Genomic DNA, 22,461 nt, shown 5'->3' on the forward strand with positions numbered 1-22,461 from the left:
TTCTGTAGATTGTTTGGAATTCTCCCTCATTTCTTATTCAGTCCTACAATTAAATCAGGGTGGACTCGTGGGTATTTGTTTTAAGTGTTGGGTCATAACCCAGCGCTACTTTATTCAGTTGTCCAACAGTCCTTTGTCACTGTAGCTTTGCTGTGCTCCCTTTCACACCAGAGTTGAACAAGGGGCACAAGGTGGAATTATACTAAGTTACCAGCCTTGTTTTCCTCTCTGAAATGAAGGAAAGAAAGGAGTTGTCCCCCAGCTCAGGGCTGAGGGTGTGTGGGTTAAAGACCCTAGTTTGACTCCCAGCCTGCCCTGCGTCGGCCTCAGCCTTCCAGACAGTGCCGTGAGCCCCAGGCCCCCGGTGGGTTTGGCGCTGTTCTGGGGGATGGCACTAATCTCCTTCCCAAAGAAAGGCCGATCTCCTGGATCCCTGTCTGAAGGCTGAAGTGAGAAAGTGCTTTAAGAACGCCTTGCTCAGCTGGCCTCTGGTTGCCGTGGGACCGTGTCCTAGAAGGCTTTTGTGTTCCAAGCCCAGGAGCAAGAAGGGGCTAATTCGCCAGCAGCCTTCCTACCTGAACAGATGATGTGCTTCCTTTTCTACCCGCTGCTAATTCCCCAGCCCTGCAGATGCAGCCCAGATCTGGGCCATGGCCCCCCATGCCGTGGGGTTTTCCTGCACCCAAACCGCGCCCTGCGCCTGGTCTGCAGGCCATTCCCCTCAGTCCCTCTACCTCTCACAGTCCTGACTGGCGTCCTCGACTCTCGTGTCCCTCATTACCCTTCAGGCTCAGTCCCCAGAGGGCAGGGCGGGGAGCCACTCACCTGGCACTGTTCCCGCCCCTGGGCTCCCCGTGGGTGTGGGTGCGGGTTGCAATAAAAGCCTCCATTCTCTGCCCTCAGGGAGCTGAGGCTAAAGATGGGAGACAACACAGTATCTCTGAGCACCTTCAGGCCTGTGTGACAGACAAGAAGGCGGCGGGCGGGGGGGAGGGGTAGCTGAGCTGAGGAGGTAACACGGACCTGCACCCTGCACGCCATGACTACCGTGTGCCTCTGAAGGAAGGCGCCACCCACCCCACCTTGGACCCTCTTGGCCCCACCTGGCCTTGCCAGTGCCCAAGCCTGGGAACCCAGCTGTGGGCGCTCAGGCAGGCCGTCGGCGGGGCAATTAAAACACCCAATGGGTTCCAACAGGGTTAATCACAGCCGCGTTTATAGAGGCGCCTTTCTCCGAGGATCTCCAGGGCCTCGCTGTGCATGACGTCATGCCTCCTCTGGGATCCCCCACCCTGGAATGCCACCAAGAGGCTGGGGCCAGAGTGGGTGAAAGGCAGGGTTAGGGCCGCGCCGGAAACAGCCCAGGCGGCGGCTGCCACCCACTTGGGGAGGCAGATGAGCGGTGCTCTGGCAGAGAACAAGGGCCCTCAGTCCCTGCGCTGCACGCAGGGGCCCACCTGCCTCCGGCCAAGCGCTGCTAAAGCCACATCATGACCTATTGTGCGCCAGGCCCTTGCTGGGTTACAGAGACCCAGCTGAATAAATCCCGGTCCCACTCTGGCGGGACACTTCTGTCCACGGTACCCTGGGATGGGTCCCTCACGGCACCCTCGTGAGTCCTCCTGGAGCACGGGGCGGGGGGGGGTGGCAGGGAAGGGTGAGGAGGCTCCGTGAGGATGCTACCACCCGAGGAGCCACGCTCTACTCGGCGAGGGCAGCTGTTGGAAGCCAGCAGACATTGTCAAGCTAGGAAGTGAACCATTTGGTTCCAAGTGGAGAATGTTCTCCACTGGGGCGGCAGAGCAGGGGGCTTGCGTGGGAGAAAGGAACGGCTGGAGGCTGGGCCCGCCGTGGTCAAGGGCCCTGAGCTGGTGACTGGCAGTGCAGAGCTGGGACTTGCCTGTGAGGGATCAGGGGGAGGGAGAAGTCAGAGGTAAGGGAGCAGGGGCTGCTGCGGAGCCAGGGAATGGGTAGGCGTTGCGGGCGAGGGAGGCCACTCCCGCCAGCACACTGGGAGAGGACGGGGATTGGGGACAGCCCCGATAGCCCCCACTGGGGCTGGCATCCCTTGTGCCCTCCCCTTCCCGGGCTTGGCCGTGGCCGCCGCCAGCGCTATTTCACGGCCTCATGCCTCCCCCTAGAGGCTCCCAGAAGCACAGCTGCTTCTCTCGTGGGTGCACGGGCTTGTGACTTGAAGGCTGCTGGCGTCCCAGTCCCGAGTTGCCGGGTCGGCCCCTTGGCCTTCCTCAGGCAGGCAGGTGAGCCCTTTTAGGTGCTGGGGTCACAAGATTCATTGCGGGCAGTTTCTAGAGCTCGTTCTGGCCTGCTAGGAGGCTGGGGACAGGCTGTCACCACTGCCCGCCCTCCTGTGGCCGCAGCAGCTGGAAACAAAGTGCACCATTGATGCGGTCTGGCCAACTGGGGTCCTAGTCCTGGCTCCGCTCCACACAAGCTGTGACTTTGGGACGAGTAATTTCCCCCTTGTTAAGCCTTAAGTTCCTCATCGTTAAGACCGACATAAAACCACCCACCTCAGAGGTGTTCGACTGTGATCATTAGCTTGATTGTATAACTCATGGTCAAAACCAAACTTCTTGCCTCCGTGAGCCAGGAAGTATGGCCCTTGGAGTGAAGATGGATGTAAAAGTTGGGGCGCCTGGATGGCTCAGTTAGTTAAACATCCAACCCTTAATTTCGGCTCAGGTCATGATTTCATAGTTCATGGGTTCGAGCCACACATCAGGCTCAGCGCTGACAGAGAGGCACCTACTTGGGATTCTCTCTCTCTCTGCTCCTCCCTGCTCACACACTCTCTCTTTCTCTCAAAATAAACAAATAAATATTAAAAATAAATAAACATTAAAAAAAGAAGATGAATGTAAAGGTAATGTAATTACCGTAAAGCCCTGTGCAGTTGTGTGCAGTTTTCGTGCTTACTGCAGGTGCCTGAAGAGCTGTCTGCATCCTCTCTCTACCTGCCCTTATCTCCTGGGCCGGGCTTTGCCCTCCAGTCAACATGTGAGAGGCCTGGTTGCTCCAGCTCTCCCCGCCACCCCCCATCTCCCAGATGGACTCTCACTCACCATGGACCTTGCTGACCCAAGGTGCTCTCTCCAGAGAAGTGGGTGACGCTGGCCGTGGGGTTCCATCCCAGATGGCCTCAGCTGAGGGCCTACTGCCCCACTGGGAGGGTGTCAGTAGGGCCAGGGGTTGACCCAACACCTTCTCTGCACCGGGATCATGACTCAGGGCACACGGTGTTTACTAGATCAGCACAGGACCTATTTATAGCCTCAGCTGCTCTTCTCACTGGATCACGAGTGAGGGGCCAGGGCGGCTGCTCAGAGCAAGGGAAGTAGTCAGGCCGAGGGACCCCGGCTCTGCCCAGACCCCCCGGGCCCCTCCGCATGGCAGAGGAGACCTTCCCCTTCACCTCCTCCACGCTGCGAGCTCTCCGCCTGCAGCGGGAGTGGCTGGAGTGGGAGGACCGGCGGCGGGCCGCGGCCCGGCAGTGCCGAAGCCAGAGGTGCCCCCCCAGCCCCCGGGTCCGCCTCGCCAGGCCGCGCCGCTGCTGCCGAGACCCGGCCGTGCACAATGCTCTGTTCTCCGGTGACCTGCTACAGGTCCAAGCCCTGTTCCAGGATGAAGACGCTGCCAACATGATCGTGGAGACTGTGAGCAACCAGCTGGCCTGGTCGGCTGAACAGGGTAGGGAGCACCCAGTGGGGCAGAAGGGGAGGGAGGGGCGGGGGCGGGGGTGGGGACGAGGACAGGCTTGGCCTGTCCATTCCTTCCTACAGCCCGTTCTAGCTCCCTCCTAGGCAGAGATGAGGCGCAGTTAGCGATTTGTATGTCTTTTCCGAGTTAAAGTTATATTAACATACCAATTACATAGGAGCACAGTTAATCCTTTTTTTTTTTTTTTAAATGTTTTATTTATTTCTAGGAGAGAGAGACAGCGTGAGCAGGGGAGGGTCAGAGAGAGAGGGAGTCACAGACTGAAACAGGCTCCAGGCTCCGAGCTGGCAGTCAGCACAGAGCCTGACGCGGGGCTCGAACCCACAAACAGCGAGATCATGACCTCAGCGAAAGTCGGAAAGTCGGATGCTTAACCGACTAAGCCACCCAGGCGCCCCAGGAGCACAGTTATTCTAATGCAAGTTTTTCTCTGAATATATATATGTTTACTTATTAAAAAAAATTTTTAAGTGTATTTATTTTGAGAGAGAGAGTGTGTGCCAGCGCGATCGCAAATGGGAGGGGCAGAGAGAGATGGAGGGAGAGAATCCCAAGCAGGTGACACAGGGTTCAGTCTTTTCTTTTAATTTTTCTTAATGTTTATCTTGAGAGAGAGAGAGAGAGCACTGGTAGGGGAGGGGCAGACAGAGAGGGGGACACAGAATCCGAAGCAGGATCCAGGCTATGAGCCATTAGCACAGAGCCCAACGTGGGGCCCAAACTCCCGAACCATGAGATCATGACCTAGGCTGAAGTTGGACACTTAACCAACTGAGCCACCCAGGCGCCCCAGGGTTCAGTCTTACGAGCTGTGGGATCATGACCTGAGCCAAAATCAGGAGTTGGACGCTTAACCCACTGAGCCACCCAGGCACACCTAAGATTTTATTTTTAAGGGGCACCTGGGTGGCTCAGTCGGTTAAGCAACCTACTCTTGATTTCTGCTCAGGTCATGATCTCATGGTGAGTTTGAGCCCTGTGTCAGACTCTGCACTGACAGTGCTGAACCTGCTTGGGATTCTCCATCTCCCTACCCCTCCCCCCACCCCCGCTTGCGCTCACACATGCGCTCTCTCTCTCTAAAATAAACATGTTTAAAATTTTTTAAATAAAATAAGATTTTACTTTTAAGTAATCTGTACACCATATGTGGGGCTCAAACTCACAACCTCAAGATCAAGAGTCATATGCTCCACTGACGGAACCAGCCAAGCCTTCCACATAATATTTTAAAAATTTTTTAATGTTTTATTTATTTCTGAGAGAGACAGAGAGACAGACAGCGTAAACAGGGGAGGGTCAGAGAAAGAGGAAGACACAGAATCTGAAGCAGGCTCCAGGCTCTGAGCTCGCGGTCAGCACAGAGCCTGACATGGGGCTCAAACCCACGAACTGTGAGATCATGACCTGAGCCGAAGTTAGACGCTTAACTGACTGAGCCACCCAGGCACCCCTCCACATAATATTTTAAATAGATGCATAAATGATATTGTATGAGTGTGCCATGATTTATATAACTAGCCCCCAAATAGACCGAATACATTGGATTCCTTTTTTTTTGTTCTTTTACTTTTTTTTACATTTATTTATTTTTGAGAGACAGAGAGAGACAGAGCACAAGTGAGAGAGGAGCAGAAAGAGAATGAGACAGAATCCAAAGCAGGCTCCAGGCTCTGAGCTGTCAGCACAGAGCCCGACGAAGGGCTCGAACTCACAAACCAGGAGATCGTGACCTGAGCTGAAGTTGGATGCTTAACTGACTGAGCCACCCAGACGCCCCTAGATTGGGTTCCTTTTTTAGAAAAGTGTTTTAAATAGCAATATGATGAACATCTCTGTGTTCTTGCCAGAGAATTTCCTAAAGTGCTATTCTCACCCATGGGTTTGTCCGTGTAAACCAGACACCTCAACCGAGATCACCCTGCTCTTAAGACCGACAGACAGACCGACAGAGATTGCCTCAAATACCACACATGGATGTGGGGGCTCAATATCGGAGAGCTTATGTTCTCACAGCCACTGTCAGCTCCAGATTCCTGCTTGGCTCTAACTGTTAGAGGTGTGACCCGACCCAGGGTATCCTGCTCTGGTCCTGCAGCGTGTCTATCCCCAAATGGAACTTGGCCTTCATTTCAATCCTGATAAAAAACAAAACATGCTTTACCCCAAATTTGGCCAACCCAGGAATCTACTTCACTGTAATGCAAATGACTTACAGTTAAATATTAGACAACTACGTCCCTTCAACAAGTTCTTGGAGACCCCTGGGTGGCTCAGTCGGTTGAGTGCGTCTAACTCTTGACTTCAGCTCAGGTCATGATCTCAGGGTGGGGAGACTGAGCTCCATGTTGGGCTCTGTGCTCTGTGTGGAGCCTGCTTAAGATTCTCTCTCTCCCTCTCTCTCTCTCTCTCTTGCTCTCTCTGCCCCTCCCCCTCTAAAAAATAAAATTAATCAAACAAGTCCATGGCCAGTTCTACAATTCAGATCCAACATCAGTCCCAAGACCAACCCCCCACCCCCTCTTCCTTTCCCACCCCCACCTCTGATTCTTCACCTCCACTCTTCCTCCACTGCCACCCTCCCTTCCCCCATCTGCTCCAGGAATGTTCTAGAATTCCTAACTAGGCTCCTTCAGCTCTGCTCTTTGGTTACTCCCAAGCTCCACTCCAGGCCCTTTGTGCATAACCCAAAGCCCAGCACCAGAACACCCTAGCGAACAAGAGCCAATGAATCCATTGAGGGCTCCAAGACCCAGAGGTTTCCTTAGCAGGATTAACTCTCTCTCATTGCCCTTGTGGTTTTAAAGAGCAATTACTTTTTTTTTTTTTTTTATGACACACATACTATGTTTTGTTACAGATTGACAAACCATTCTAAAAGGCTATCCCAGGGGCACCTGGGTGGCTCAGCCAGTTAAGCGTGGAGCCTGCTTAGGACTCTCTCTCTCTCTCTCTCTCTCTCTCTCTCTCTGCCCTCCTCCCCCACTCACGCGTGCATGTTTTCTCTTTCTCTCTAATATAAACATTAAAAAATTTAAATTACAATAGGAGGCTGTTCCAGTGTATACAGTTCAGGGCTTGAGTGAGCCCCTCTCTGTAGGTACAGCCCTGCACAGCATGTGTGCTCAGCCGAGGGTACAGAGGGAAGGCCAAGGTCAACTGTACACCACAACCTGCCCTGTGGGTGTCTCATCCCCCCACCAACACTGCCTGCTCTCCCCAGGGTTCTGGGTGCTGACGCCTAAGACGAAGCAGACGGCACCCCTCACCATCGCTGCTGCCCGAGGCTATACTGCCTGTGCCCGCCATCTGATCCGGCAGGGAGCTGAGCTGGACGCGCGGGTTGGAGGCCAGGCAGCCTTGCATGAGGCCTGTGCCCGGGCCCGGTCTGACTGTGTGCAGCTGCTGCTGACCTTCGGTGCCAAGGCCAACGTGTTGTCCGAGGAGGGCACAACCCCCTTGCACCTCTGCACAGCCCCTGAGTCCTTGCAGTAGGTGCCCAGGGGAAGGTGTGTGTGTGTGTGTGTGTGTGTGTGTGTATGTGTGTGTGTCCAGCTCACATGGCCAGAGGGGGAAAAATACCTCAATAGACACATGTCCTCACAGCAACCCTGGGAGACAGGTCTCATTCTACAGGGGAGAAAACTGAGGCTCAAAAAGGTTTAGTGACGTGTCCAACGTCATGTGAGCTAAGCTCAGGGGACAGAAGCCTTGTTGCTTTTTTGCAAGACCTATTCCAACCACGGTCTCTTCTCTGTGAATCCTCTGTAGCCAAATTCCTACCTGTTTTAAGGGAGGCATCGAGAAAGGTGTGGCCCAATGTTTCCCAACAAGCTCCCCCCCCCGACACCTCCTCCTCCCAAATTTTAAGATCAACAAGTTTTTCGGGGCGTCGAGGGCTGCGGAACATGGGTGAAGGGGAGTGGGAGATACAGGTTTCCAGTTACAGAATGAAGAAGGCACGGGAGTAAAAGGCACAGCATACGGGATATAGTCAATGATATTGTCATAGCCATGTAACAGGACAGATGGCAGCTACACTTGTGCACATAGAATAATGTATAAACTTGTCAAATCACTAAGTTGTACACTTGAGATTAATGTAACATTGTGTGTCAACTCTACTTAAAAAAAAAAAAACTTAAAAAAAAGATTAAGGTTTTTGCCCCCCCCACACACACACACAATGGTGTTTGTACTTTTCCAAATCGGGTCCCCAGCCAGGGCTGGCAGTTGTAAGAAGTCAAGGGCTCCTGGAAGACACTCTACGGCCCACGTGCTGGGAATCTCTCCCAAGCTGGATCTAGATCCATGATGGACACTTTCCAACCCACTTTATCCTTTTAAGTGAAACTTACTGAAACCCTGCTGAGTGAGCTCTTATTTTATTTTTTAATTTTTAATTAAAAAATTTTTTTAATGTTTATTCTTTTTTTTTTTATGAGAGACAGAGTGTAAGCGGGGGAGGGGCACAGAGAGAGGGAGACAGAATCCGAAGCAGGCTCCAGGCTGTCAGTACAGAGCTGGACGCGGGGCTCGAACCCAAGAACCGTGAGATTATGACCTGAGCCAAAGTCGAACGCTTAACTGACTGAGCCACCTGGGCGCCTCAAGTGTTTTTTGAATGTAGTGTTTAGAGACAAAAATTAGCCCGTGATTAGAACTCACTGAGAAAATAGCTGTTTAGGGATGACTGGCTGCTATTCAATTCTTGGCCGCTGAGCACAGAGGCTCCTGCATCTGTGAACTGAGTGGGGCGGGAATACTGGCCGTTTGGGGGAGGGACACTGACACCTGGTCATCAGGGTTTTGTCAGCGGTCCCGATCTGCCCCTGGGCTTCCAGGGGCTGCCATTCTGCCTTCTTAATTATAAATCACTGTTCGTTTAATTGCATCATTAGTGGCATTTGTTTCTGTTTGGTGTACCCCGTGGTGGCTAATGATGCGTGCTTGCCTCAACAGTGTCCTGGCTGAAAATTTTTCCAGGGACTGGAAGACTGTGAAACACCTGCTCCCTAAAATCCGGTGTTTGTCGTTTTCTCTAGGGGAAAGGGGAGCGGCGGGTCCCCAGGTGCCTTCTTTTGCTTGAGTGGGTATCACTGGTCCCTGGTCTTCCAGTTGGGAGGCATGAAGAAAATATTAGGACTTCAATTTCTTTCTCATTCTGGCTCATACTCTTTAATCTTCTAGGCGTAACATTCATTGTGGAGCCAGTAGTGGGTTGTCAAGATATTTTGTGCTCTCAAAATGTCAGGAGACCACTGGCAAGGGATTCAGATCTCGGCCTTGGGGGGTCCCAGTCCGCTTGGGCAGTCAGGTTTCAGAAACAGAAACCAACCCATGATTAGAATTTACTGAGGAAATAAACAGACTCTGGGAGGTACTGTCTGGAACACTGAGTTCTCTTTCTGATGCAGCCTCTAACTTGCTCTGTGTCCTTGGCTATACTGAGACCTTTCTCGGCTGAGGTTTCATCTGCAAACTGAAGATGTTCCTGGTGACACCCATAGGCCTTGACGCTCTGGCCATCTGTCCTGGGGCTTCTGCGAGTCTGGTGTTGCTTGTCACGCTGGCCTCTAGCCTCTAGGCGAGCGGTATGGGAAGAAAGGGGGACGGGGACGCCCGCAGGCCAGGCCTCGGTCCCTCAGCATTGGCCTCTGGGCCTTGTGCCTTGCCCCCAGGTGCGCCAAGCTGCTGCTGGAGGCGGGAGCGACTGTGAACTTGGCGGCGCGGGACAGCGAGATGACACCCCTGCACGTGGCGGCGGCTCGCGGCCTGGAGGAGCACGTGGCCCTCTACCTGGCGCACGGGGCCAACGTGCACCTGCGCACCAGCCAGGGCGAGACGGCCCTGAACGCCGCGTGCGCGGGGGCCGAGGGCCCAGGCAGCTGCCGGCATCACCAGGCGGCAGCGCGCCGGCTCCTGGCGGCCGGAGCGGACGCCAGCGCCGCCGGCCGCAAGCGCCACACGCCGCTGCACAACGCCTGCGCCAATGGCTGCGGGGCCCTGGCCGAGCTGCTGCTGCGCCATGGGGCCTGCGCGGGAGTGCCCAACGGGGCGGGCCACACGCCCATGGACTGCGCGCTGCAGGCCGTCCAGGACGACCCCAGCTGGGAGCCCGAGGTCCTCTTCGCCACGCTGCTGGACTATGGGGCCCAGCCAGTGCGCCCTGAGGTGCGCAAGGAAGACCTTTGCAAGGAGGCCCCGGTTGGGTGGGGAGCTCATGGCTGGAATTTCCCTGCCGTCTGGGGAGAGGGGTGCCAAGAGAGTGAGAGCCCGGCTCTGTGGCCGGCTGTCCCCACCTTGGAAAGGACCACTGAGGGCAAATGGGGAGTGTGTCTAAGGAGAAAAGAGCTTCCAGGGAAACTCATCGGGGCCAAGAAGTTGCAGCCCACTTGAAGGTGGGGTAAACTGAGGCATGCGAAAGCGTGAGGAGGGACTCAGACCTTAGTCTCCCAAATTTGGGTGTGAGTGGGGCTTTGACTTAGGCTGGACTTGGGTCTGCCCTTGGTTGGGAGAGTCACGGCGACCCTAAGCCCCTCTTTTGGTTCTTAGATGCTAAAACTCTGTGCCAACTTCCCTCGGGCCTTGGAAGTCCTGCTTAATGCCTATCCTTGTGTGCCGTCCTGTGATACCTGGGTGGAGGCAGTGCTCCCAGAGCTGTGGCAGGTATGTATGTCCACCCCAGAGGCGCAGCTCCTACTGGGCTCTGGGGGAGATGGAGAGGAAGGTTGAGCCCCAGGCCTTATCCGTCCAGGATGGACTTTCCCAGGGCCCCCCCCCCACCAAGAGCATCTCAGGACAACCTCTAATCCCACACACCTCTCCTGCCTCTCTCACTTGTGCCAGCATGGGCGTTTCTCAGCGGGCTGGGTCGGCATCTTTGGAGTTGGGGGGGTGGGTACAGCTGTGGCTGAGATCCTGCCCTGCAGCGCGGTCCCATCTCCCGTGACCACGGCCGGGCCTCTGGGCTCTGAATCTGAGTCTTTCAAGATGCGCCAAATGCCTAGAGGGGGTGCATGTTGCAAATGCCCTGGGGCCCCCAGCGCCTGGTTATCCTCAGAGGTCAGAGTCAAGGGTATTGGGCCATCTGATCCCGTTCCACTCCTGGCCTAGGAGCACGAAGCCTTCTACACCTCGGCCCTGTGCATGGTGAACCAGCCCAGGCGGCTGCAGCACCTGGCCCGCCTGGCGGTGCGTGTCCAGCTGGGGAGCCGCTGCCGCCAGGCCGCCGCCAGCCTCCCGCTGCCCCCCGTCCTCAGGGACTACCTGCTGCTGCGTGTGGAGGGGCGCATCCAGTGAGCCCCAGGCAGCGTGCTCTCGGAGTTTGTTCTGCCACCGCCATCTGTCATCTCCCTGCAGCCCTGGAGGACCGGTCCTCTGGTCCACACTCCACGTGTGCCCCCCCTGGTCAGCTCATCCCTCCGCTGGCTTCCTGAGCTGCTTGCCGACCTCCACCCCCACCTGAGCCTCAGCCTTCACCTACTGCCGTCTCCTTTGCATAGTGGAAGGCCCCTCCATCCACCCAGCCCCCACTCCAGGGGGTGGGGGGGCGTGATCCTTGTTGTCCCCCCTCCCCTGCCAGCCATGTACTTGTTTGGCCTCTTCAAGAGTGACAGACTCAGCCTGCACCTGCGCCACCTCTGCCCAAACTGCCTTTGCTGCTTAAAGGGAAGACCTCACGGGCTGGTCTCGAAACCCATGGCCTGCAAGGATGCCGGGACTCCCTTTGGGAATCACAGCTCTGATCATGTCTTTCAGGGGCTCCTCACTAACTTCAGGCTAAAATCCAAATTCAGTAAGGCCGATACATCTTCTACGGCTGCCTCCCCCCTCCCTCCTCCCCTTCTGATCCCCCTCCTCCCTCGGAGGTTCCTGGGACCAGGCCTCAGCCTTGCTGGTTGCTGGCTAAGCCCCAGTCTGCTTTGCTTCCAGGCACCTGCATGCGCCGTTCCCTCTGCCTGGTATGCCCTTCCCACATTTTTTGCCCTGGTCGAAGCCGAGGACAGAATAGCACTATCAGTCCAATAGCACCATCTCCTCAGGGCCCTCCTTGGATTGCACTTTTTGAATAAGAGCCTGTGCCTGCATCGGCCTGGCTGAGGCTGGGACTATATTCCTTGAACAGACGTTTCAGCAAATGGTTGTTGAGGAAGGAAAAAATGCATGATGCCTGGGACCCATTTACGGTCATGCCCCCCTGTGCCCCCACCAGCGACGCACGGTGTCTTAACCAATGGTCACTACTACACTTGTGGTCTCTAAGGGCCTGTGACAGGAGGACAAGCCCCCAGCTGTCCCCCCTTCTCACTTCCTCTTCTGGCCCCAGAGTTCACAGCACCATCATTCATCTTTAAGAGGAAGCTTTTGAGCCAAACCAGGTTTTATGAATGCAAATAAATGATTTGTGCAGCCGAATCAAAGCGTGGATGTGTGAGGCCGAAATGCGGCTGAGAAACGGAGCGCTTTGGCGGCTCAGTCGGTTGAGCCTCCGACTTCGGCCCAGGTCATGATCTCACAGTTCGTGGGTTCCAGCCCCGCATGGTGCTCTGTGCTGATGGCTCAGAGCCCGGAGCCTGCTGCGGATTCTGTGTCTCCTTCTCTCTCTGCCCCTCCCCCGCTCACACGCTGTCTCTCTCTTTCAAAAATAAACATTAAAAAAAAAAAGGAAATTTAAAAAAGACCCCTCACTCTGTGCCTCTCACCCACCTTTGTGCTATTGTGTGGTTGCCGAGTTTTCTGCACGGAGCAACTGTGACTGTTGTGGTAGGAAAAGGGTGTAAGAGCAACAGAAGGGCTCCTGCCAGACCCCGAGCCTGTCGCACCCACTGCAGGCGAGTCCTTTTGCCGAGGGACCCTGGACTGTCCACTGCCATTAGCACTTGGAGTCACAGTGTAGAAATGGGTCAGGAGTCCCAGGGGGCGGGGCAGCCCCCTGCCGCTGTCTCCCAGCCCACGCTCCGCCCGCGGAGAGTTGCAACTGAGGTCTTCCCTTCTGCCAACATGGTTTTGTTCCTTGTCATGCAGAGCAGCTACCTCTCCTTTCTGGAAGAAACTTTTGCTTTAATTTCGCAGACCCAAAGGGCCAGAGAGAAGAGAGGGAAATCCTCTCTAGTCCTGGGCCCATGCCGGGAGCCTCCCTCTCAGGACTGGATGCTGAGGTGTCCACCCCTTAACAGTAGGCGAACCCCAGTGAGCTCAGCCTCTCCTGTTCTACTGACCGCTGTGACAAAACACCCACTTAAAAAAAACCTAAAAGAGATATGAGATTATGTATATTATCTGGGGATAGGAGAAGATCTTCCGGGGTGAAAGCATAAAAGAGGAATAGATTGGATACAGGAAAAAAATGTTTTTAATTTGGTTATAAAAGCACCAAATCATAAGCAAAAGTAAAAGACAAAACGTTGGGGGGGCGCCCGGGGGGGCTCAGTCGGTTAAGCGTCCGACTCTGATTTCAGCTCAGGTCATGATCTCACAGTTCATGGGTTTGACCCTCCACTGGGCAGCATGGAGCCTGCTTGGGAGCCTCTCTCCCCCTCTCTCTCTGCCCCTCCCCCCTCAAAATAAATAAATAAACTGTTTTTAAAACGACAAAATACTGGGGGGGGGGGAACATCTGCAAATAAAAGACTTCATTTCCCTCATCTGTGAGGATGGGATCAATATCTGGGTTTGGTTTTTTTGTTTTGTTTTTAATGTTTATTTATTTTTGGGAGAGAGAGGGCGAACAGGGGAGGGGTAGAGAGACGGAGACACAGAATCCAAAGCAGGCTATGGGCTCTGAGCTGTCAACACAGAGCCCGACGTGGGGCCCGAACCCACCAACTTTGAGATCATGACCTGAGCTGAAGCTGGATGCTTAACCAACTGAGCCCCCAGGCACCCCAGGAACAGTATCTGTTTTATTCACCACTGGTGACTGGGTGCCTGTGCAGGGCTTTGCGGAGAGTAGACCCCCACATATCTGTTGAATCCATGAATGGTGATGCTCAACCTCAAATTGAAACAATAATAAGCTAATACTCGCTCACTAGGTTGAGGGAATTTGTAAAGACTGATAATATGCAGTACCTATGAAGACGTAAAATTTTACTCATCCTTTCAGTGGGAAGGGAAATTGCGTCTTTGGGGGGCAATTTAGCAGCACCCTTAAACACCGCTCCCCAGTTACACAAAAGGCTGGTCCACACGGGAACGTTCACCCCGGCGTTGGCTGCAAGGAGGACACAGTGAAATGGGAAGCAGTAAACACATCTGTACTCCGGCGAACAACGCAGCCCGTACAAAGCGTAGTCCCTCCGGCAGGAGAGAACTGGGGAGGGCTTCTAAGTGACCAGCACAGGTATCACCTTGGAAGGGCTTCCCAAGACTGCTGTTAAAGAGAAAAAAGTAGGTTGGAATACAACACAGATGGCAAACAATCAAATCCAGGCCCCATGATTGTAGACGAAGAGAAAAAGGCCCAGAGGCAGGTGCCCAAGAATTCTCCTCTGGGGAGGGGAGAAGGACTGTGACAGTTGGGCGTTTTATGGTCTGTATTTGAGGGGCACCTGGGTGGCTCAGTCGGTTAAGTGTCCAACTTCCGCCCAGGCCATGATCTGACTGTTCGTGAGTTCGAGCCCCACGTGAAGCTCTGTGCTGACAGCTCAGAGCTTGGAGACTGTTTCGAATTCTGTGTCTCCCTCTCTTTCTGCCTCTCCCCTGTTTTCTCTCTCTTTCTCTCTCTCAAAAATAAATGAACATTTAAAAAGAAAGAAAAAAACATATGGTCCATATTTGAAATTTTTTTAAAAATGTCGTCGTTGTTCCTGTTGAAGTAGGCTTCATGCCCACCGTGGGGCTTGAACTCATGGCCCTGAGATCAAGAGTGGTGTGCTATATGACTGAGCCAGCCAGGCACTGTGCCACTACGTGGGGTTTTTTTTTTTTTAAGTTTTATTCTCATATTCGAATGTTTTACAAAGAGATACCTCATGGATTCTTGTGACTGAAGAAATATGAAAAACGGAAAACTCACTAATGAAGGAAATCCAATGAAGGAAATCAAAAGAATAGAGACACCTCTATCAGACAGGCAAACATGGGATGAATGACATATAGTGGTTAGGGAAGGAGCACTTTTAGTAAAACAGACTTACTATACACATTCCTGGGTTTACAGGTGTATTTACCATTCTATAACCACGTTAATTGTACATAAAGGTATAAAAAGTTCCAGGGGTGCCTGGGGGCTCAGTCCCAGTTAAGAGTCTGATTTTTGTTTGTTTATTTATTTTTGAGAGAGACAGAGAAAGAAAGAAAGAGAGAGAGAGAGTGCGCACAAGCAGGGGAGGGGCAGAGAGAGAGAGGGAGAAACAGATTTTAATTAAAAAAAATTTTTTTTGAATTTATTTCTGAGAGAGAGAGACAGAGACAGTGTGAGCAGGGGAGGGTCAGAGAGAGAGGGAGACACAGAATCTGAAGCAAGCTCCAGGCTCTGAGCTGTCAGCACAGAGCCCGACGCGGGGCTTGAACCCATGAACTGTGAGATCATGACCTGAGCCGAAGTCGGACACTTAACCGACTGAGCCACCCAGGCGCCCCTAAGCGTCTGACTTTTGATCTCAGTTCAGGTCTTGAGCTCAGGGTCATGAGTTAGGGCCCCACTTTGGGCAAAAAAATAAAATAATACATAAATCTACATTCCATAGTTTAAGAAAAGCAAACATCTCATGAACTATATCATGAAAAATGCCCAAGGAGTTAAGATCCATTAAAATACCCTGTTAACTTCTTCTTCTTCTTCTTCTTCTTCTTATATTCAAAAGAGGCCTGCTTTGGGTGCTGATAGAGTCCCAACTGCAGACTTCGTTCTTTCCTTGCTTTTCCTCTCGTAATTCCTCCACCCTCAAACACCCAATCCTGAAAGCTCTTTTCTTTTTTTTTTTTCAAAAAATTTTTAATGTTTATTTTTGAGAGAGAGAGAGAGAGAGACAGAGTGTGAACAGGGGAGGGGCAGAGAGAGGGAGATACAGAAGCCGAAACAGGCTCCAGGCTCTGAGCTGTCAGCACAGAGCCCGACGTGGGCTTGAACCCACCAACCATGAGATCGTGACCTGAGCCTAAGTTGGATGCTTAACCGACTGAGCCCCCCAGGCGCCCCTGCAGATCCCTTTCAGAATACTCCTAACTGCTTCTTGTCCTTCGCTCTACACATTCATAAAATACATCTTTTGCCAGACTCAACCTTCCTGGTTTCTTTTTTTTCTCTTAAAAAAAAAATGTTTAGGGGCACCTCGGTGGCTCCGTGGGTTAAGCGTCTGACTTCAGCTCAGGTCATGATATCGCTATTTGAGAGTTCGAGCCCCGCGTCAGGCTTTACTATCAGCATAGAGCCTGCTTCAGATCTTCTGTTCCCTTCTCTCTCTGCCCCTCCCCCCGCTTGTCCTCTCTCTCTCTCTCTCTCTCTCTCTTCCTCTCTTTCTTCTTCTCAATCTCTCTCTCTCAAAAATAAACATATTGGGATGAGCACTGCGTGTTGTATGGAAACCAATCTGACAATAAACTATACTTAAAAAATTAAAAACAATTTTAATTGTGGGGCGCCTGGGTGGCTTAGTCGGTTAAGCGTCCGACTTTTGCTTAGGTCATGATCTCGCAGTTCGTGGGTTCGAGCCCCGCATCGGGCTCTGTGCTGACTGCCAGCTCAGAGCCTGGAGCCTGTTTCAGAGTCTGTGTCTCTCTCTCTCTGACCCTCCGCTGCTCACGCTGTCTCTCTCTCTCTTTCTCCTAGAAATAAAAATATTTAAAAACAACAACAACAATTTTAATTGTTTACTTCTGGGGGCTCCTGGGTGGCTCAGTCAGTTAAGCATCCACGTTGGGGTCTCAGGGCTCTGCGCTAAGAACGCAGAGCGTCGCTTGGGATTCTTTCTCTCTTCCTCTTTCTCTGCCTCTCCCCTGCTCACTTGCTCTCTCTCTCTCTCAAAAATAAATAAACTTAAAAATTTTTTTGTTATTATTCAAGTATGGTTGACCTACAATGTTATATTAGTTTCGGGCGTACAACGCAGTGATTCTACAATTCTATACATTATGCCAACCTCCACTTTTATCAACCCTTCGTCCCAGAGGCTGAGCATTCGAAGTCTACCTCATCCCCGGCCAGTCCTTCCTTTTCCGTTCCATCCACTTTCCTCCCTGCCCTGGCTATCTAAGGATTTCACTTTGGCCGGCAGGTAAGAGAGCTCTCTCAAATTCCCCATCTCTTCCCTCCAACTTCTCCAAATCCATCCATCATTTATTTAATAAATCTTTACCAAGTTAACTCCTGCAGGCAGACACTGGACTGGATCTGGGGGATAGTTGAGTAAAAAAAAACAAAAAAGCAAAACAAAACCAAAAACACAGCTCCTGCTTTAAGGACTTTGGAGAAAGAAGGAAGGAAGGAAGGAAGGAAGGAAGGAAGGAAGGAAGGAAGGAAGGAAGGAAGGAAGGAAGGAAAAGGAAAAGAAAGGAAAGGAAAGGAAAGGAAAGGAAAGGAAAGGAAAGGAAAGGAAAGGAAAGGAAAGGAAAGGGAAAGGGAAAGGAAAGGAAAGGAAAGAAAAAAGGAAAGGAAAGAAAAAAGAAAAGAAAAACGACAATACAGTACGATCAGTGTTCTGGCAGAAGTCGGTCCATGCAGCGTGCGGAACACAGAGCGTTTGTACCTAGCTCCCAGATGGATTGATGAGGTAGCTGGGGCAGTGAAAAGGCCAGATTTCCAGCCTCTTGTGCGGGGCAGCCCTGGCCCCTGGCTCCGCCCTCCTGGGTGTCAGAAGTCACTGCCCAGTCAAGTATTCTCTTCTGAGATAGCCTTTATTTTCTTTTTTTTTTTTTAATATTTTTGTTTATTTCTAGGAGAGAGAGAGAGAGAGAGACAGCGTGAGCAGGGGAGGGTCAGAGAGAGAGGAAGACACAGACTCTGAAATAGGCTCCAGGCTCTGAGCTGGCAGTCAGCACAGAGCCCGACGCGGGGCTCGAACCCATGAACCGCGAGATCATGACCTAAGCGAAAGTCAGACGCTTAACCGACTAAGCCACCCAGGCGCCCTGAGATAGCCTTTATTTTCACGTCCCCTCTTTCCTCTGCTCTTTCCTCCTTATAGGATCTTCTATCAGGATTCTCATCTCTCAGAACCTCCCCCATTAATCCGTGTTCTCACTAGCCTCCACCTTGTTTTTTGGGGAAGGAAATGGTAGTGGGTGCCACTCACGCTGCTATGGGAATGGAAATGGATACAACCTTCTAGAGGGCATGTATCAAAAACCTTAATAACGTGAACACCCTTTGATCCAGCAATTGCATTCTTAGGAATCTATCCTAGGGAAAGAGTCATGGGTGTGTACACAAATCTGCCATCAAAGGCACACAAAAATGTTTATCAAAACACTCTTTAAAAACAACGTACTGAAAACAATCTAAATGTCCATCCAAATGAGATAATTAGCTTAAAATTAAGATGCAACAGGGAGGTACCCAGGTGGCTGTTGGTTGAGCCTCTGACTTTGGCTCCAGGCTTTGAGCTGGCAGTCAGCACAGAGCCTGATGCAGGGCTCGACCCACAAACCGTGAGATCACGACCTGAGCCGAAGTCGGACGCCCAACCGACTGAGCCACCCAGGCGCCCCAAAGCAGACGATCCTTGAAAACATGGTTAAGTGAAACAAGCCAGATACAAAAAAGACAAATATTGTGTGATTCCACTTATATGACTTTCCTGGAATAGGAAAATTCATAGACAGAAAGCAGAACAGAGGTGGGAAGGAGGCATGGGTATAGGAAATGGATAGTGGCGATGGGTGTATAGCATTATGAATGTCCTTAATGCTTAGCCACTTAAAACGGTTAAAATGGGAGCGCCTGTCTGGCTCAGGAGATAAAGTATATAACTCTTGATCTTGAGGTCATGGGTTTGAGCCTCAGGTTGGGTGTAGACATTACTTAAATAATAAAACAGGGGCACCTTGGTGGCTCGGTCCGATGAGAACCTGACTCTTGGGACGCCTGTGTGGTTCAGTTGGTTAAGCGTCCAACTTCCGCTCAGGTCATGATCTCACGGTTTGTGGGTTTGAGCCTCCCATCAGGCTCTATGCTGACAGCCAGCTCAGAGCCTGGAGCCTGCTTCAGATTCTGTAACTCCCTCTCTCTCTGACCCTCCCCTGCTCACACTGTCTCTCTCTCTCTCTCTCAGAAAAAAAAAAAAAAAGAAGAAGAATCCCACTCTTGGCTTCAGCAAAGGTCATGATTCTGGGGTTGTGGGATTGAGCTCCACATCAGGCTCCAAGCTGAGCTTAAGATTCTCTCTCTCTCCTTCTGCCCCTCTCCCCCATTTACGCCTGCTCTCTCTAGAACAGAAATCAACAAGCAAATAAATAAATGAATAAAATGCAAAACTGTAAATTTATGTGTTATCTCCCAATAAGACTCAAACCAAAAAAAAAGCTGAACGGTTTGACTCCATTCATACAAAGTACAAAAACAGAGAAAACTAATCTATGACAGAAGTCAGACTGACTACTCTTCCTCAGCGGCTGGAAGAGGACATGAAGGGCGGTTATGGGGTCATTATTTATGTTTTTATGAGTGCGGGTTCCACTGGTATGTTTTCTTTTTCTATGTTTTATTTATTTCTGTGAGAGTGAGAGAGAGAGAGAGAGAGAGAGGGAGGGAGCGTGAGCAGCGTTAGAGAGAGAGGGAGGGAAGGAGACACAGAATCTGAAACAGGCTCCAGGCTCTGAACTAACTGTCAGCACAGAGCCCAGACTGGGGCTCGAACCCACGAACCATGAGATCATGACCTGAGCTGGAGTCGGACGCTCAACTGACTGAGCCACCCGGGCGCCCCTCTACTGGTACGTTCAATTGGTGAAAAACACCGAGCTCTTCACTTATGAGTTTGCCCTGTGTGCCTTTTTTATACTTCATTCAATAGTTCACCAGCAAACAAGAAAAACCTTTACGTCTTTTGAAAAACAAACAAAAACATGGGGCGCCTGGGTGGCTTAGTCGGTTAAGCGTCCGACTTTCGCTTAGGTCATGATCTCGCAGTTCGTGGGTTCGAGCCCCGCGTCGGGCTCTGTGCTGACTGCCAGCTCAGAGCCTGGAGCCTGTTTCAGTCTGTGATTCCCTCTCTCTCTGACCCTCCCCTGCTCATACACTCTCTCTCTCTCTCGTAGAAATAAATAAAACAAAAAAAAAAAGAAAAACAAAACAAAAAAATTAAATAATCTCTATATCCAACATGGAGCTCACACTACACCCCCAACCGAGCCAAGCTAGGCACCCCGAGAGAATTTTAAGTGCAAAATTCCGAATGAGCTCTTGGGAGGTGAACCTTTTTTCCCTTTTTCCGTGCGCCTTTTCTTGTGCCTTAAGCCTGCGCTGATTCTGTGCCTTCCTTGAAATGCTTTCTCGTCGTATTTTCCAAGGTCCCACACTACCTTGGAGCCACATTCTTGGGAGCACCCGGTTGGTGACTAACCTGCCTCCTGTTTCTCGATTACTCTTGAGTTGAACTTTCGGAGGTCAGTCCTTACCGATCCCGCTAACCAGGAGCTCAGGGCGCGTTTACAGAGCAGTATTAAATCCAATCAGTCCGGGAGGCTGGGAGCAAGACCGGAAGAACACTCTGGGGCAAGGGAAACGCCGCTCACGTTCTGCCCAGCTGTGCCAGCCAGCCTCAGTGTTCCAGACGCGAAGCCACGCCCTTTCCCAAGCACCTCCCCCAAGTCCATCTGGCCCCGCCCCCACCCCACCCGTGGGCTCCTTAGGCCCCGCCCAGTGAGCGTGGCCCCGCCCCGGGAGGGCGACGATCCCGCCAACAATGACTCCGCCCCTCCTTCCGCTGAGAAACCTGTCCCTTTTATTTAAAGATTACATTTACGTCAGCCCGCCTTACGTAGCTTTACGTCATCGGTGCAAAGCGCGGAGGCGGGACTTCCTGTCTCTCGTTCAAACAGCTTCCGGGAGAAGCCGGAAGAAACCGGACCCTGGACAGAATCGGGGATAGCCAGCCCCTCCCCCGACCCCTACGGAAAGGTGAGTCCCTGGGCCGTCCTTGTGAAGTCAAAACACTTAGTCTGGCCGCTTCTGGTGAGGATCTCCTTCCCTATCCAGGAACCGTACTGGTCCAGTCCCCCTTTAATTTCCCATGGCTCCCCGCGTGCTCAAGCCCCGCCCCCAGGCCCTCAGCCCCGCCCCGAAGTTTGAGGGGTGTGGATGGTTTGTGACCCCCTCATCTGACTCTACCCCTTATGGGCTGGAAGAACTGAGCTTGCCGGCCGGGGACCAGGCAGCCTTTGGGCTCAGGTGGGCCCGCGGACTTTTCTCCAGCGCAGCGGGAATAGGACCGCCCAGCGCGGAGCCTGCGCCTCCGAAAAGGCAGGGTCGGGTCCCCTCCTCACCGCGCCGTCAGTGTCGTTCACAGGCTGGGGAGAGAGCCGAGGCCTCCGAGACGGGAGACCTGGGGTCCTGCTTGGCCCCCGCCCACGAAACTTCCCTGCGTCTGTGCCAGTCGTTTTCGCTTCTGTTCGCCGCAGTTTCCTTTTCTGTAAATCAGGGTTGGTGACATTACCCTTCTTAACCATCAGGGGCTAGTTTTGGGGGGCGATAAGTAATTGCTCCCGTGTATTTATTGAGCCGTTGCAATGTGCCAGACACTGGGCTAGGTATTTTGCTTCGATGATTGCCCGTCACCGTCAAAACAACCTTATGAGGTAGGTACTGTTTTTAACACCATTTTACTGATGAGAAAGCCGAGGCTTTGAGAAAGTTGTCCGAGGTTACAGAGGTAGGGAGAGACAAGAGCATGATTATAATTAGTGTTGTGTTTTTCTTTTTACTCCAGGGCCCATGTTCTAAATAAGGATGTGCAAGCTATCCAGGTGTTGACCTGTCCCACAAATATTCTTTGGCATCACGCTAGGCACTAGGGTGCAGAGAAAAATACATGCGGTCCTTGTCATCCAGGAGTCTAGGAGGGAGAGACGGACAGGTAGCTAAGCATAAGGAAATTTTATAGGTCTTGTGAGAATCGTTTATTAATGATACTCATCAGATTGGATTTGCCCCGGGGCAGCTATGAAAGCAGCACATTCTCCATGGGAAAGAGGAGGCACTTGAAAGAGCAAAAAGAAAGGCTTTCCTGCCTTTCTGAGAAACTACCTTGGGAGACACTGCACAGTACAAGAAGAGAGATACAGAAGGGATTGTGAGAGCTCTTTTGGAACCTCTTCCAAAGCCATTTCCACTGAGGTAGCGGTTTTGCATTTGGGGGCCTCTGGTGACCCAGAAGGTTGGCGGTTCTGGTGTCCATCCTCCTGCGCTCCCTGGGGCTCGCCGGAAGTGTCTCAGAGGCGGCAGACACAGTGCGTGCTGCATAAATTGCCTACCGACGGGCCCTGCACAATTGTCCTTTTGAGGTGGTCTGTGACTGTGCTTCTGATGAAAAATTAAGGGTTTTTGGTTCTGGACATCTGGACCTGAATATGCGACCATGAACGAGGCAGGGGTTAACATGAGAGAGTCTGGCAAGAGTGGCTGCCCTGTGCCTGCAGAAGGCCCTAAAATAAAATGGGTCTCTCTGAAGCCTCCTTGGAGGCTTCTCGGGGGGTCACAGTCGCTGGACCAAGTGATAGAAATCCTAGAGAAACTCAGGGCTCAGAGAGGCACATGTTCTCGCCCCCCCCCCCCCCCAAAAG

General features: G+C 52.2%; 2 protein-coding genes across 6 annotated transcripts in view; both read left to right on the forward strand.

The window, feature by feature from the left end:
- The first annotated feature begins 3,407 nt into the window (after positions 1-3,407).
- On the forward strand, positions 3,408-11,040 carry ASB16 (ankyrin repeat and SOCS box containing 16). The gene is made up of 5 exons (XM_039220882.1): positions 3,408-3,708; positions 6,962-7,229; positions 9,420-9,912; positions 10,294-10,407; positions 10,855-11,040. The coding sequence occupies exons 1-5, from the start codon at positions 3,408-3,410 to the stop codon at positions 11,038-11,040; spliced, it is 1,362 nt and encodes a 453-aa protein (XP_039076813.1).
- A 9,686-nt stretch (positions 11,041-20,726) lies between these two features.
- TMUB2 (transmembrane and ubiquitin like domain containing 2) overlaps positions 20,727-22,461 on the forward strand; it is a 4,418-nt gene continuing 2,683 nt past the window's right edge. The window contains exons 1-2 of one of the 5 annotated variants that reach the window (XM_039220897.1): positions 20,761-20,800; positions 21,189-21,321. Coding sequence is in view for 1 of the 5 variants with exons in the window: in XM_039220893.1 (XP_039076824.1) it covers positions 21,443-21,477 (35 nt within the window). In the remaining 4 variants the exon portion in view is untranslated. Of the gene's footprint in view, positions 20,801-21,188; positions 21,478-21,608; positions 21,756-22,461 lie in introns of those variants that run through there. The other 4 variants (XM_039220896.1, XM_039220894.1, XM_039220895.1 and 1 more) reach the window with 4 other exon arrangements.

This window comes from Hyaena hyaena, unplaced genomic scaffold (genome assembly GCF_003009895.1).
Source record: "Hyaena hyaena isolate Hyena2069 unplaced genomic scaffold, ASM300989v1 scaffold_925, whole genome shotgun sequence".
Classification (NCBI taxonomy): Eukaryota; Metazoa; Chordata; class Mammalia; order Carnivora; family Hyaenidae; genus Hyaena; species Hyaena hyaena.

Excerpts from the sequence above, each read along its gene's own strand:
- ASB16 (XM_039220882.1), top strand. The coding sequence starts at position 3,408 with ATGGCAGAGGAGACCTTCCCCTTCACCTCCTCCACGCTGCGAGCTCTC. Across the intron at positions 3,709-6,961 it reads GGCCTGGTCGGCTGAACAGG|GGTTCTGGGTGCTGACGCCT; the intron begins GTAGGGAGCACC and ends TGCTCTCCCCAG. Across the intron at positions 9,913-10,293 it reads CCCAGCCAGTGCGCCCTGAG|ATGCTAAAACTCTGTGCCAA; the intron begins GTGCGCAAGGAA and ends TTTGGTTCTTAG.